Raw genomic sequence first — 16303 nt, 5'->3', positions numbered from 1 at the left:
TTCACTGTCTTCCTTAGAGTTGACACTAAATATCCTCTAAACAATGACTGGTGTAGCTCCCTAAAACACCATCCTCTACATATCATTCTCCAAGATGCTCAGGAACTTTCCTCTGAGCCAGTCCCTTAGGTTCATATTCCTGAGGCTCCCCATTGTATGTGATCCCAGTCTTCCTTACTTCTCAAGCATTTCTTATACTAACTTTTCACTCCAGCCAGAATGTTTGCCTTTATTATCAAAAGCGCCACACCCACATTATTCCTTTGAGAAATTTCTCTGTGTCCTCCCAGAATACCCCCTGTTCTTCAACCATGAACTCTTTCGGCTTTACAAAAGCCTGTCACACCATGAATCTGCACCTCTAAGTTTCCACATGCATACATGCCATCATAGTCCGTCCCACTAAGTCTCTCTCTGCCTTGAAACTGGGTCCTTTCTCGAGAAGATGCCATGCTTCTCTTCATCCCAGCACCTAGCTCAGTATATGTACATAAATGTTAGCTGGTTCATTATGGTTGTCTTGGGAGCAAGGACAAATGTTCAGAATATTAGCTGGGCATGTGAGGCAGTTGAATCTGTGTGTGATCAAAGCCAGATTGATCTACACAGTGAGTTCCAGCAGGTAGGCCTATATGGAGAGACCCTTTCTCAAAATAAATAAATAAAAATGCTTTAAAAAAATTGTGTGTCTATGGGTTGCCTAAATCTTGAGGAGCAATCAGGGCTCTCCCCAGCTTGTTAACCCTGGGAACTTAGGAGATGTTACCCAGTGGATTTGGGTGTGTGGCCCACTGCGGTCTCTGCGGCGCACTCCTGGTCTTCATGCCCATTGGGATAAATATCATGCTTCCTCCTTGGGTGGCTTCTGTTTCCCTTTAAGGCATTTAAAAATATCATGAGACTCAATAGTCTTTCTGTGGCTGGTGGTGGAGCCCAATCAGTCTCTCCCCTCTGGTTTCCCTTCCTGTAAATACAGACAAAGAGGAAGTACAGAGGAAACGCCAGAAGCTCATGCCCAACTTCTCGGACAGTTTCGGCGGCGGCAGTGGAGCCGGAGCCGGTGGTGGAGGCATGTTCGGTAGTGGCGGTGGTGGAGGGAGTACCGGAAGTCCTGGCCCAGGTACAGAGAAGTCTCCTCTGTCTAAAGCCTTCTCGTGTTGCTGAGGGGGCAGTTTTCTCTCCCCGTTTTCCAAGCATGTCTGCCTCTTGAAAAGCAGTGATGTTACTAATTTTGAGATTTCAAATTAATGGAAAATTTCCTACAAAATGTAGAATGTTTTCAAAGAAACTTGTGTTCATCTTGCAGTACGGTCGCTCCTCCCCCATCCAGTTTCACTTTTTGTGGTTTCAGTTACCCGCGGTCAGCTTCAGTCTAAAAATACTAGCATTGTCTTGATGAGAGGGACCACATGCACAGAGCTCTTTCTACAGTCTATTGTTACAACTGCCCTGTTAGAGTGACTTCCTGCTGCTCATCTGTCTTTTTACATTGTGAGCCTTACCCTGGGTCCTGCAGTTTTAGAAATAGTACCCTTTGTGGATAATCCCCAAAACTGAAAGAAGAAAAAGCCAGCTGAAAGCATTTATTCAGAAGATACTTTTCTTAAATAATGTTTGAGTATTGCCCCCTTACCTTTTTTGGAGGAGCAGTTGTTATATTATTCTGGGAAGACGTTAAAACAAGTATCATACCTGTCACATGGTAGATATGTGTTATATGCCATGCCACAGACTATAGACACTGCACTATTAAAAAAAATCTGAGTCATAGAAAATTCTTCCCTGAAGCCCACCAGGGAAGCACGATGGGTTTTTATTACCACTGCACCATGATTGTGGATGTAGAGTGATGGCTGCTGCTTTTGCTTCCTGTTAACTTAAGCATTTCCTCGTCACAATACAGTTCTTATAGAAGCATAATTGTCATGTTTAATGAGTCAAACCTATAGCATAACTGACTTGAATGATGCTTCCCGTTTTCTGTGTAAGATGTTATCCTGAACATGGCTCTCCTTTATTCCAGACAACTTGTAAGTGCTTTAAACTGAATGTCAGAGGGTGTGGTGTGACCTACCGGCTGCTCCACTGAAGAACTTTATCAGTTCATTTTTCAACCAAAAATAATTCAAATGAACATGGTGGCCATTTTTCCACTAAGGCATCAGTATATTATTGTACATTGGTTTTTCTCACCAGGGGTCATCTTAATTAACTATTTTAATGTAGGTCTCAGTCTTGGTGTGACTACTTTACCACCAGCTTTCTTGGCCCTTCCCTGGGAGGAAAGAACCTCTCAGCATTAACTCCTCCAAGCTGCCAGTCCTGGCACTGCCTGTGTTGCCACAGTGGAATTCAGCTGTGTATTTTCCACAGCGTATCCTGATAACTCCCAAGCGAAGCCCATGTAGCCAGCGCCACCCTCACTAAGACCTGCTCCCCCGAGTGGGCACCACTCTGTTAAAAATCTCCCTGATGTTACTTTTGTCTCATCACTGGTTCAGGATATAGCTTCCCGCACTATGGATTTCCTGCCTACAGTGGGATCACATTCCATCCTGGAGCCACTAAATCCAATGCTGGGATCACCCATGGTAAGTCAGGCCTGAACACCAAGGCAGAAAAATGCACAGGCAACAGGATCATCCTTAAAAGTTTTAGAAAATAGATTTGCAGTTAAGTTAGTATTTTTGCATTATTCTAGGGCAGCATAAAGAATATTCTTGGCACTTGTGTTTACTCATTAGATTGCATGAGTGGAAGTTGGATAGAGGCACAAAGCAAAAAGATAGAAATTTGACTACCCAAACATAAAAATATCACCGTTTCTGTCTTCTCACTTCAAATGCCATCCTTCTGAAGTCAGTCTTCACTTTGTAGGGTTGGCCTTTTCCACTCACAGGCATCCTCTGAGCACCTGTGGTTACGTTCTGCTCAGAGTTTATATGAAGCTTTATTTTTTTATACCCATGGAAATTATCCTATAAAGTCTTTTCTTCTATAATGCCTGTTCATGGAGCTGCATACATCACTGTAATCTATAAAGATCTCAGGTGACATTATCGTTTATCCTATAATCAGGTAACTGTTCTTCCCATAAGAGAGAACCATTGTTTCCATTAGCTGTAACTTCATGACCTCGTGCAAGAATACTAGTCACAGCGCTGTCCAGACAGAGGCAAGCTTCAGAAACTTTATTTGTTTTCTGAACACACAGCACTGGTGCTGGCAGAATTGGTTTTTGTACTAGGTCTGCCTAGGAGTCTTAGGCACCCTTGTCACGCCTGTCACATAACACGGTTCCAACAGCGTGGTCAGCCATGGAGCCCTAGAGACCTCCCTGGCCAGACTGTGAATGGAAATGAGCTCTGTACAGCTTCCCTTGGTACTTAGCTTTAGGAAAGAAAAGTTTTTACAGTTTTCAACTAATTTTCAGCACGCAGAACTTTATCTCACTTTTCTTCACAGATAAACAAAATGAGATTGATTTATATATTCATTTATTGCTTTGGTTTGAGGGAGAATCTCGCTGTGTAACCTGGCCTTGCGGTGCTCTTACTGCTTCTGTCCCCCGTGCAACTGAGGACGTTACAGGTGGAAGTCAGCACATCTATCTACAAAATGAGATGTGCGTTTCTGGAAGACAAGCTTCTAAGTGTTTCCAGATATTTAAAATATTTCCAAAGCACTGTTACATGGTGGTGCATGCCTGTAGTTCCAGCACTCTGGGAGGCAGAAGCAAGCAGATCTCCGTGAGCTCAAGGCCTACTCGAGCTACAAAGTAAGACCCTGTCTCCAAAAATAAATACATAAATAAGTCCAGGATGTATTATTTGTTATAAACATTTATATTTTTTCATTTTCAGCAAACCTTCCTTCTTTTTTTCTGCCCTATGTTGAAATAGTGAATTATAGTTTGATAATAGACTTTACTAAGAAAAAGGTAATGTTTTTACATTTTCCCTAGGAACCATAAACACAGATTCTAAAAGTGACCCTAAATATTGTGACAAGAGTGATGACAGGGAGACTCTAAATCTCTCTGGGAAGGAAATAGAACAAGATGAGGAGTCTGGAGTGGCCGTGCCCAGCACAAAGACTGGTACACTCACACTGGCATCCCCCGTGGAAGACAAGGAGCCGGGTACTGGGTTTCAGGGTAGGTGAGCATGCCCACGAGGGTTTCCGCAGGCAGCTGGGGAGGGTGCAGTTCTAGGGACAGGAAGCTGTCCCCAGAAGACAGTCTCCTCCTGTTAGGACAGAGGTGATGATGGGTCAGCTGCTCATGTGAGTGCCCTACAAGATGACCTGGGCCTTCTGGGAGGCATCTTGTCCCGTTGATCCATTCATCTCTCCAGCGTCATCTCTGATTATAAGGTGCAGAAACTTGCATGTACATTGTCTGCTCATATGCAGTTCTGGGTATCAGAAGACACGAGTCACCTTGTCCCTGGCCCAGATAACAAAGAAAAGCTGCCACATCCTTCACTCACCCCAGCAGCCAGCTCAGCTGCTATATTGAAGAAGTTTGCCTGAAAATGGGACTTTTCTTTGTATTTTCGTGCCGTCCTTGAAGAAGCTGAATTAAAAGGAAGTGTTTCCTTTGAACAGGCTTCAGTTAGTTGCATATGAGTCATGATTCTAGGTCAGACATCATCTGGAAAGAGATAGGAGCTACTCAGACATGGTAGTTACCATCACATATTTTCCTTTTTTCTGTTTTTTTTTTTAATACCTATTTTAAGATATACATTGTATGTCTATGGAGCCATATCAAAACAGGTTAGATGTGCCCTTTCATGTTGAGGTCACAGGTTGCCATCTTTTGACCTTAAGAAGAATAAATTTTCCAAAATCATGGGGGCTCTCTAAGATTATGTCTGGGGCCAGAGGGCATGTTTCTTCAATCTGACTCAGACTGATTCCTGAAGAGAATTCATTTATAAAATGATTGGTTATTTAAAATCATGGCAAAAGCCAATTACCCTGAGATTAATTATCCCCCTTAAATCATAGACACTGATTGTTCTCCTTAAAATCACAGATACCTCCAAATTGTTCCTGGAGGCCCACAGACACTTTGGAATCAATCTCTTGACCGCATTCTCTGTCAGTGAGACAATGCCCAATTGTGCTTTTTCTAGTCAACACAGTCCAGAAGCACCAAAAGGAGCATTTTCAGCTAACATAGTGTTTCATGCCACATGCATAGGGCGAGCAGGTGAGATTCAGCTGTGCTGTGGCCGTTGCCTTGCAGATCACCTCTTCCTTGAGAAGGCCCTGCAGCTTGCCAAGCAGCATGCCAACGCCCTTTTCGACTATGCAGTGACAGGAGACGTGAAGATGTTGCTGGCCGTGCAGCGCCACCTCACCGCGGTGCAGGATGAGAACGGGGACAGGTGAGCCAAGTCAGGACTGCTGAACGGCAAGCGCTGTCTCAGGACAGAGGAAAGCAAGGGCTGTGGCTGGTGCACACGGGCTAGACAGGGGACATTCCTGGGGGCTGTAGTGGAAACAGGGTTCTGCTCTCATCTGGCAAGACCTCAGGTATGGTGTCTCTGTAGGCAAGAACAGTCAGATGTGTGTATGGCATGTTAACTTTAAACCCTTGCTTCATTTATTAAAATAATAACTGAGAGAGTTACTGACAGCCCTGCAAAGCCCCTGAAGCATTGTTGCCATAGTGCACCCAAGAAGGCGCCTGGTAAAGATGATAACAGCAAATAAAAGTACAGCAAATAAAAGGAAATGCTATTCTTTCCTAGCCACTGGCTCCTTCTCTGTGGCCTCTGTTAAGGGTCACTAGTATGTGAGTGGCTCTGCCTCAGCTCTGGCCAGGTGGCGTGGGAGTTTGGCATTCCAGACGCCACGCCTGCTGTCTATTCCTGAGGCTCTGTTTGCAAGGCCACCTGGCTCCTTTCTAAAACAGTTCTCTTCATCCTTTCATTGAGACTTCTGAAATGATCTAAAAGCCTATAAAAATAACCAGAGACAGCAGTCTTGAAACTCAAGTGCTTTATCTAAGTGATTCTAAAATAGCATCAACATCGAGAAGAAGTCTGTTTCTGTGGAAGCATTCTGGAGTGCTCTGTGTTAAGTCTCAGTTTAAAAACAAAATGCTTTAGGAAAATCCCAGCATCAGGGGTTTGACACAGAGACCTTTGTCCCTGTTGCTTGCAGTTGTAACCAAGGATGTGGTATAACCACTGGCCTTGTTCTACCATAGAAGACAAACCCAAACAACCTTCTCTGTGTAAAGTTCTGAAGAGCAGAAGGTGTCTTTAAGGGGAAATCATCCAATTAACATTCAACAGCAAATAACCACAAAACGGAGGAACTAATCAAGGCAGGACATTAGCACTTCAACTGACATCTTTAGGAACTGGCTGAATGGATGAGTTCAATGGGGCAAACAGGTTAGAAAGTGGGATGTGGTGTCTGAAGAAAGGATTGTGAAAAGGGGTGCCAGGCACATGCAGTTCAGCAAGTGTGTGGAGAGGAACACAAGGATATGTGTGAGGACCCTGGGTATTTCAAGAGGCAGCTGAGGCAGTGGCCTTCCTTGCCCAAACAGGAAACAAATACATAGAGCCTCCTTCAAGTCTTAAACTAGCAGGCTTCCTGGGATCAGGATGGTAAGACCCGGGAGACACAGAGGAGCCGCTCACTCAGGAGTGTAGACAGGTGCACTCTGGCCTCTCATCTTCATTCAGCTTGTCATGGTTGGCTTATAGTCTGCACCCCGTGACCATCAGTCATCATAGAAAATACAATAAAGAAGATATGTAGAGCCCTCTAGTATTAGGGAAATTCCCACAAGGGTATGAGGATCTGAAGGGGAGAAGATGTGCTTCTCCTGAGAACTGCTGAGCTGCATGTGGAAATTCTTAGGCAGCCTTTGAAGCACGTCCTTTTACTTGACGTGTGAACATCATGTCTCCATCACTTCTCAGAAGCTTATACCAGCACTCCATCAAGAGCAACAGTGAAGCCCTGAGGTATGGGCTAGAACGTTTCTCATCAAAGTATGAATGTTTTACTTAGGGTTAATATTGCCATAGGACAGTCTAACAAGCAAATTGTGATTGATCTTCCCTGAGAAGTATTTCTAAATGAATAGTTTCAGGGCTAAATAGCAAGACCTTGTTTAAAAATAAAAGTCACTTCTCATTGTTTTGGAGGAAGAGAGCTCAGCAACTGAGTTTGCCTAAGCTGTTCCTAAGCCTGGGCATTGATTTTGTTCACTCTGTGTACATCAGAGAGAGATAGAGGAGAGCTGCCTGCATCAGAGGCACAAAGGCAGAGCTGGCTGGGAGCTTAGAGTCATTTGGTCTCCGACTGGGTGGGTGCCTTTGCACTTCATGTATCTGGTCAGACATAAGCACCCCCGCAGGCAGGTGGGCACTCTCAGTGAGTGTGGTAGCCTGAGATAAGCAGTGGGAGAGGAAGTCATCCAGAGAAAGCATGTTACCTCAGATCCATACATTTGCAGAATCAAAACATGGTAGGACCAAAGAAAGCTACCCGTAACCGCTGGATTCAAGTCCTCAGCTCTCACCATTTCTTGAAGTGTTTTGTTACTGCTATTTGTTAAGCCCCTAGTTAATTATTGTGTTTCATTCCAGCGTCTTACACTTAGCCATCATCCACCTTCATGCTCAGCTCGTGAGGGATCTGCTAGAAGTCACGTCTGGTTTGATCTCAGATGACATCATCAACATGAGAAATGATCTGTATCAGGTAGGCAAAAATCTCAAGGCAATCACTGAAGGAAAAAGCATTACTCTATAATACATGGGGATGCTGTTTTTAGTAACAGGAAAAAAAAGAAAACAAAACCTTTTTGTAAGAAGTATCTTAAAAGTGTCTTTAGTTGGGAATGTTATTTTATAAAGACACGTTTTGGGATGGCATGTGTGAGGATGCAATCAGCCCACACTAAAACTCAGTGTCCCTCTACAAAAGGGAGACTTTACGGTCTAGGGGTCAGAGTTGATACAGTTTTGAGGGAGAAGCTAGGGAGAAAAAAGTCACAGCTGTAAAGAAAATCAAGTTGAAAAAAATCAAGTGTGAAAAACAGTACTTTATACGAATTTCGAATGTGGGGAGAGGTATTTGGACAGTAACCCGATCAAGTGTGTATGAGGTAAAGGTTCTGAGATCAGAGCATGGAGAGGCGAGAGGCTACAAGAACAGAAAAACAACCCTCCATAAGAAAATCTTCTGTCCAGCTCAGGTTTGAGAAGTTAGGAGGGCTGAAAACTCCAGTAGATTTTAGGGTAAAGCAAAGAATAGAAATTCCATTGGCAGAAACAAAGTCTTGAGTATGGGGTGTCAACCTGAGCCAAGATGGTGGCCTACTTTCTGGGGGCTCCTCCCTCTCTCCTCTCGTTTCACTATTTCCATCCACACCCTTTTGCACCTCTCCAATCCTCTCTCTGGGTCTGCTCTTGCCCTCTTGTTAGCTTTTATGTTTGTCCGTACTCACTTGACCATAGCCAGGATGATGCTGGGGCCTCTGCTTCGAGCTCATGTTCCCGTCATTGCTAACCTATGGCCAGCAGCCATGTATAATTTCTACTTAGAAGAGATAAGAACTCTTTGATTTCTCATTTGATTTTGTTTGTTTGTGCTGTTGGGGTTTTTGGTTGGTTGGTTGGTTGGTTGGGACTGTATCCAGAGCTGAGCATATGCCCTGCCAAACTACAACTCCATCATTCCATTTTTAAAGCAAATTACTCAAATTGTTTTCACTCCTTCATATCTCTGTCTGTGTGTTCTCTCCCCACACCCGCCGATGCTGCCCCCATCTCCTCCTGCCCCCTTCCCCACCTCCATCTCCACACACCCCCACCCCTTGGTGTTGCCCAGGATGGTGTTGAACTATCAAGTGTTGTAGCACAGCCTCCTGCATGCCAGGATTGACAGGCATGTGTCACAGTTCCTGGCATGTGGTCTCATTTTAATTTTTTTTTAAATCATTATTTTAAAAGTAATTAAAAAGAAGCAGGGAGAAGGCTCAGCAGATGCAGTATTTGTTGTGCAGATGTGAGGACCAGAGCATCACTGAGTCTGGTGGGAGTTAAACAGACCCTGCCTCAAAACAAAGTGAAAGGCAAGGACGAGTCCCATGGTTGTCCTCCAGCCTCTGTGTGCACCACTGTGGCACTCATGCCAGTATACACTTGAAAGAAAGAAGGGGGGAATGTGGCGGGGAGGAAAGAGGAAGGAAGGAAAGAAGGAAATTAAGTACACACACACACAAAGATCTAAAAATTCATTTTCTTTTATTTTAAAGAAATCATCAAATTACTTCTTATTTTTAATTCAGCATTTGAAAATTACTTTGAGAATTGTAAATGGGAGGCTGGGAGTAGACCCCATGTGTAATGCTCTGGGTTCAGTCCCCCACACCAAAGAAAATGCCTGTCGCTCTGAGGAGGCTTTCATCTGAGCCATCTCTCCTCACAGAGCACTGTGTTCCAGGCTGGCCTAGAACTTGCTGTGTAGCCCAGGTTGGCATGGAGCAGACAATCCTCCTGTGTCTCCTTGGGTGCTGGGATTACAAATGTGTACCCCACCCAGCTTGATAACTAAGTTTGGAGTTTTTGGTTTTGTTGTTGTTGATGCTTGTTTGTTTAGACAAGATCCTATAATATAGCCCAAACAAGATTGGAACTCACTTTATAGACTAGGACGGCCCAAAACCCAGGGCAACCCTCCTGCCTCACACTCCACGGAGCTGTAATTACAGATGTACACACATCACATATAACTTAATAACTATTCTTGATGGAAAGCTAAATAGTTGTCTAAGTATTTTGGATTATTTGTAAATTACCATAGACATTCTCCCTGACTATCTGTCACTAGTCATAGTACATCGCTGTGACCATCTATCATGATCAAGTTCCTATCCACATCCACCCATTCCCTAGAGACCTGTTCAGAATAGCCCAAGTGTGGCATAGAAAGAACTGAGATCACTGATAGAGAGCAACACCTTCCTTCAGCGCAAGCCAGTCTGTTCTGTAGGAGCCTCACAGTGAAGTCCAGCCTGTGTAGTGAGGACCTGCCTGACTCCCACACTGCAATGATAGCTCTGAAGCCAGGTACTGCAGATGCTCACAGCCAACCAGTGTCTGTCCGGCCCCTTCTCTACCTAGACACCTTTGCACTTAGCCGTCATCACCAAGCAGGAAGACGTGGTGGAGGACTTGCTGAGGGTTGGGGCTGACATGAGCCTTCTGGACCGCTGGGGTAACTCTGCTCTGCACCTAGCCGCCAAAGAAGGACATGACAAAATCCTCAGTGTCCTACTCAAGAGCAGAAAAGCAGCACTCCTTATTGACCGTCCCAACGGAGAAGGTAAGGGGAGGTCTACCCTTCCCCACTCAGCTTCTGTGTAATTGCTTGGCCATTGAAAAATGTGTGGGACTTGACTTTCTCCCACAAGTGCTCTCCTTGGCCAGCTGGAGCTCATCATATCTTGTGTTTTTTTCTGCTGTTTGCCACAGCAGACTCCTTTAAAGATGATTGGGAGAGTTACTTATAAGTGGAAAAGCAGGCCCGAGCAAACACTGGTCTTATACAAAGCATTATTTATGTGTATTTAGTAACTCGGTTTCTCCTGTGAGCATAATGAGAGCTTGTGGCCTCTAAAAGCAGAACCTTTGTTCTGAGCCTTTGAAGCATGCTCAGAACAGAAACCAGAAGTGCTGCAGCCTGGTGGCATCGCTGCAGCCTGGTGGCATCGCTGCAGCCTGGTGGCGTCCCTCCTTCCCACAGTCCAGTTTTGGCAATCCGGCCCACATGTGTGCCTCTGCTTGGCCCTAGGTCTAAATGCCATCCACATAGCCGTGATGAGCAATAGCCTGCCATGTCTGCTGCTGCTTGTGGCTGCTGGGGCAGAAGTCAATGCTCAGGAGCAGACGTCTGGGCGTACAGCACTGCACCTGGCCGTGGAGTATGACAACATCTCGTTGGCTGGCTGCCTGCTTCTGGAGGTAAAGGACATACTTGTGGTCTTGAACTAAATCCCCAAGGACTCTTAGGGAAGTCTTTTCAAAGAATGATGCCAGGACCAGGTGAGCTGAGCAGTAGAAATTCCACACAGCTTAACATCTGTGCAGGAGTTCAGAGAGGACACTTCCTGCATCCCAGCCCAGCCCAGCTCTCTGACTGGGGACTTCCTCAATGACAGAGACAGCACAGTATGGCAGTTGGGGCGAATGGTATAACCTGAGGGGCCATGTAGACAGGGAGGTAGACAAGGGGAGAAGAGAGCCATCTGCTAACTTTCTTTGTGGTGAATTTAGGGTGATGCTGACGTGGACAGTACAACCTACGACGGGACTACGCCTCTACATATAGCGGCTGGAAGAGGCTCCACCAGACTGGCAGCGCTTCTCAAAGCAGCAGGTAAGATGGCCAGCCGGTCACTGATGGACGTTGACATCAGCAATGCACACTCTGGCTGGGAGTGCAACGCTGCCTACTGAGCTGCAGTTCTGGTTCTGGAAAGTGGGTAAATGAAAGCTATGTGGCTGGTCACACTTCAGCTGCAATAAGGGCTCTCTGTGGCCTGATAAGCCTGGGTTTACCATGAAGGTCATGTTAGTTTCCACCCTGTGATTCATGTGTCTGTGTTGCATTTGGGTTGTTCAGGTTGACTCGGTGGCTGTAAAATCTTGAGCTATATCAGTGCCTGGTCATATTACAAGCCCCCAGAAGAAAAATATTTAAAGACTTCCTTCTGCAAGTAAAGTCCCCTAGAAGCTGACATCATAGGAAAAACAAACGAGCCGTGTATTCATATTATTGTGCACGGGGCATTAAAACTTGCTGGCATTCAGTCTTTACTGTGTTCCAGGCGCCATGCTGGCATCCCACATACACTGTCTGCTTTACCACATTTAGTCCTCAGCAACTCTTTGAGATAAGTGCCGTTGCTCTTAATCCCATCTTAGCGCCAAGAAGACAGGCTAGAAAGACCATCGGGCCCCACTCCCAGTGTCCTGGACAGCTGAGTCACACCTCCACAGCCCGAACCTGCACACTTCTTCCTTCCGCCTGGTGTGTCTACTTTGCTTGGGCTTCTCTGGTGCTTCCGTTTCCTCTCTAGTCCTGCAAAGCATAGGGATCTGTTCTAGCTCAGCCCACGTCTCCAGCACCTTGTGCATTTAGTGCTAACTCATGGCTGATGACATCTGCATTCCCAGCCTGTCATGACACACCTGATCTGCTTCAGAGGTCGCTACAGAAGGATTTGTGGAAGGCACATTCCTCATAAATTCGAGCAAACTGGATTGTAGATGTAGTTCCTATCATAAAGGTAGAGGGACAGAGTAGAGTAAGCAACAGCCTTTCTGTCTCCTTAGTCAAACTGAACTTCATTTTGCCCAAGAAGCCCCAGTAGTAATGGTAGTAATATGTGTGAGTCATTTTGGAAGTCACTGATTACACTGGAAAAAAAGTATCTCTTAGTCAGACATAGTGATGCATACCTGAAATGCCAACACTCAGGAGGCTGAGGCAGGAGAATTGCCACAAGCTTAGGCCACCTTGGTCTGTGTAGTTCCAAGCCAACCAAATATACATAGTGAAATACTGTCTCAACAGTAGATACATAAATAAAAATGTGAAAATTTTCGCTTGAATTTACCATGAAAATGTTGCAAATAATAGCTTATGTGAAAAAGAAAACAAAACAAGAAGCCTAGCCGTAGCCCTGGCCCCCTCAGTCATGAGGTACATATGTAGCCCTCAGGCCTTCACACTCACGTCTCCATCATGCTCCTGGCCATCTCACTGATTACATTATAAAAGAGCAGGCCACACTGCAGAGGGTGGCAAGACAGCATGGTATGAGCCCAAGTCAAGTGTTCTTCCAGCAGAGCTGAGGCAAATTCTTCATCCCAAAGGCTGTGCTGAGCCTGCCATTGTTCATTACACGCCAAGCTGAACACCAGTAGAATAGCCAAGGAAGGCCTTAAGAGGCAACTCCCACTAACATTTGGATTACTTTGTGTGTTTTCTTGCTGGAAGCTGAAGAACAGCTGGAGTCCCAAGATTTGTTAGCACTTTTTTTTCCATAACAACACATCCAACTTAGCACAGGGTTCTTTTGGTGTTTATTTTTCTGTTGCTTGAGAATTAGGGCCCTAAAAGTAGGGCGCTCAGGGCAGATCTGCTGTTTTGAGCAAGCAAGAGGAGAAGGTGAGAGGTATATGCATTGGTGGCTGTAAATGTGAAGATTCAGCGCTTTACCCTTGTGGGTGCATCTTGGTCCCTGTAAATTGCCGCCTACTAGTCCTTAGATTAAAAACATCCTGCGGAGTTGCAAGTTGGAGTGTTGGCAATCCTTTTTGTGTGATGGTGCCCTGGCTGTAGAGGGCACCCTATGGTACCTTACCAGTAAAAGTAAATTAAAATTTAAAAGTTGTTTTAAATCTTACTGAAAATGAACCATTCTCCTGTAACTGCCTCATGAGCTAGAGGTAACTTGTCCTTAGAAATGTGACCCCTGTGTGCATTTGGGTGTTGACAAGCTTTGCATTTGACATAACACTGTGTTGCCTGACTCTGTAGGAGCAGACCCCCTGGTGGAGAACTTTGAGCCTCTCTATGACCTGGACGACTCTTGGGAGAAGGCTGGAGAAGATGAGGGTGTGGTGCCTGGCACCACACCCCTGGATATGGCTGCCAACTGGCAGGTGAGCACTGCCCAGCCTATCTCATGGGTGTTCCGGGGAAGCCAGTGGCTCAGGAACGTAAAAACCGATGGTCTTATTGGCACTGTCTTCCCTGAAGAGCCTGCCTTTGTTTTTATGATGTGTGCTGACCAAGAGGCACATTAATCTTGAAGTGCCTATCCATGAAAGATCTAGGTCAGCTGAGCCCGAGTGTGACGCTGTTTGCTTAATCAGATCAGAGTTGAGATGTGAGAGGTTAGAAAGCACAAGATCCACAGAAGTTACTCCTGAGCATGTGACCAGGAGGCTTGCCATCTCAGTCAAAAGCCAGTTTGCTCAGAACTTTGGGGAGGGGTTTTTGAACATAAAAATAAACTAGGAATTCTCTTGTGGATTTCCATAAACATTTTTAAAACCTTCCTTAAAACTCAGCTGAGCCTAGACTTGAAGGAGAAAGCAGTCACTAGGGATTTGGGCCCAGAGAAAAAGAGCCGGAAGGCGAAGTAGGAAGTGTGCAGGTCTGAGGCGGTCGGATTTGTACGGATCAGCGTAGCTCCTCATCTGTCCGTGCACCTCCTGGGAGCCTGTTTGCTGGGAACACAGACGACTGACCCCCTGCAGTGACCCCTGACGCTTCTACCCTGTGTACCATCAGCAAAGTCATTCAGAGAGCACCGGGAAACCCTCCGTAGTTACAGATTTGTGAAAATCACTTCTGTGAGTATTTCATGTTTTTCTTTCCAACAGGTATTTGACATACTAAATGGGAAACCATATGAGCGGGTGTTCACATCGGACGATATACTGCCACAAGGTGAGTGTGGCAGAACAGTTTCTCAGCCCCTGCTGCCCCTGCTGCCCCTGCTCTGCTCTGTGAGAGGAGCGAGAAGACCAGCCCGGTCCAGGGTGTGCGGAAGGCCCAGGCCTAGAGGTGGGAAGGAGAAAGGCTTGGTCCTCACTGAGATAAGTACAGGCTGCTGCTGCTCAGCTGGGGCTCTGGACTTTCCAGAAGCTCAGTTGCCTCCATCAGAAGTTTGCAGTGACATATGCTCTCCAGTTGATAGTCCCTGGAAGGCTAAAACAGTCATATTTCTTCCTTAGGAGACATGAAGCAGCTAGCAGAAGACACGAGGCTGCAGCTTTGTAAGCTGCTGGAAACTCCTGATCCAGACAAAAACTGGGCCACTCTGGCTCAGAAGTTAGGGCTGGGGATTCTGAGTAATGCCTTCCGGCTGAGTCCTGCTCCCTCTAAAACGCTTATGGACAACTATGAGGTAACGCTCCCCCTCAGCATTTAGCTGTGTATGTCACTATTGGAAGTTGACTGTGTTAAGGCCACAGCCCACCACAGTCCCCTACCCATGGAGTAGTTTTGTGGAAGGGAATCAGTCATTGCCTGGGACATGGAGAGGCAAAGGCACCCAGGCCAGGATGAAGTTGTTTCCCTGAGAAGACTATTACCTGCCTCTAAACATTCCCTGTTTTTAGTGCCTTCCTGGGGAAAATGCAGCCACCACACAGCTGGGATCCCTCTAAGCTATGATCAGCGTGCACATCCCCTGTTTCCAAAAGGGTGACCCCGGGCCATGGGCTCATTGTTCTATGAGGTGACTCCTATCGGAGCAATTGTAAGCCAAAATGTGGAAGAACATGGACAGGAGTGTTGTGAATGAGCCTGTCAGTGTTAGCCGCTGTCTTCCTGGATTTCTGCGAGTAGATGTCACTGTAGGCAGTCTCCCTGCCTTGAGTGAACTCACAAGCTTTTTCTCCTCCCTTCTCCTCCTTTTTCTCTCTCTCCTTTTCCTTTTTTCCCTCTCCCTTACCTTCTCCATCTCCCCCGTCTTCTCCGTCTCTGTTATCCTCCCCTTCTCCATCTCTCCTGTGACTTCCTGAGTGAATTTCTAAGATGGGAACTGGAAGCTAAGCGCTGTTTTCTCAGGTGCTCCTCTCCCTGCCCTCCCCAGGCCCCCTGTCTCTCTGGAGCAGACCCGGGGAGGAAGGGATGGATGCTGATGTTAGCAGCCTGCAAGTGGGCTGGCACACACGAACATACTCTCCACTTTCCTACCAGGTCTCTGGGGGCACCATCAAAGAACTGATGGAGGCCTTGCGACAGATGGGCTACACAGAGGCCATTGAAGTGATCCAGGCAGCCTTCTGCACCCGGGAAACCACAGACTCCAGCCCCGTGATCACTGCTCAGGCCCACTCGCTGCCTCTCTCCTCTTCCTCCACAAGGCAGCACATAGGTAAAGAGGCTGAGAGATTCCCTTTTTCTCCTGAGCAGGGTCTTCGTGCTTCGTGATGCGGCGCTACAGTTTCCTTTCCTCACCTTTTCCTGGATGCATCTTCCTACCTGGAATGCCACCCACACCCCACCACGCTCCCAAACACAGGAAGGGGAAGTTCCCACAGACAGTCATACTGGCACATGGGTCACGTAGCTTCCCAGTAAACATTGGATACGGAGGCTAAACAAACACTATTTCTCATGCTTGTTATATCTAAAGAGAGATTCTGAGAAAGATGCACAGCCCCGGGTTCGCAGGACAAGTTGTAGAGCCCAGGCGATAGGATAATATATGACCCTTCCTTCCACACCACCGGACCTC

General features: G+C 46.2%; 1 protein-coding gene across 1 annotated transcript in view; it reads left to right on the top strand.

The window, feature by feature from the left end:
• Positions 1-16303, top strand: part of Nfkb1 (nuclear factor kappa B subunit 1) — a 109285-nt gene that overhangs the window by 88850 nt on the left and 4132 nt on the right. The window contains exons 13-24 of the mRNA XM_055628196.1: positions 977-1120; positions 2502-2591; positions 3965-4156; positions 5255-5396; positions 7623-7737; positions 10164-10365; positions 10834-11003; positions 11316-11418; positions 13588-13712; positions 14439-14505; positions 14793-14965; positions 15763-15940. Coding sequence (XP_055484171.1) covers positions 977-1120; positions 2502-2591; positions 3965-4156; positions 5255-5396; positions 7623-7737; positions 10164-10365; positions 10834-11003; positions 11316-11418; positions 13588-13712; positions 14439-14505; positions 14793-14965; positions 15763-15940 — 1701 coding nt within the window. The remainder of the gene's footprint in view (positions 1-976; positions 1121-2501; positions 2592-3964; positions 4157-5254; positions 5397-7622; positions 7738-10163; positions 10366-10833; positions 11004-11315; positions 11419-13587; positions 13713-14438; positions 14506-14792; positions 14966-15762; positions 15941-16303) is intronic.

The sequence above is a fragment of the Psammomys obesus genome, unplaced genomic scaffold (assembly GCF_907164565.1).
Source record: "Psammomys obesus unplaced genomic scaffold, mPsaObe1.curated_primary_1811, whole genome shotgun sequence".
NCBI lineage: Eukaryota > Metazoa > Chordata > Mammalia > Rodentia > Muridae > Psammomys > Psammomys obesus.
Note: the sequence above shows the minus strand (reverse complement) of the source record. Positions and strands in the feature narration are given on the sequence as shown.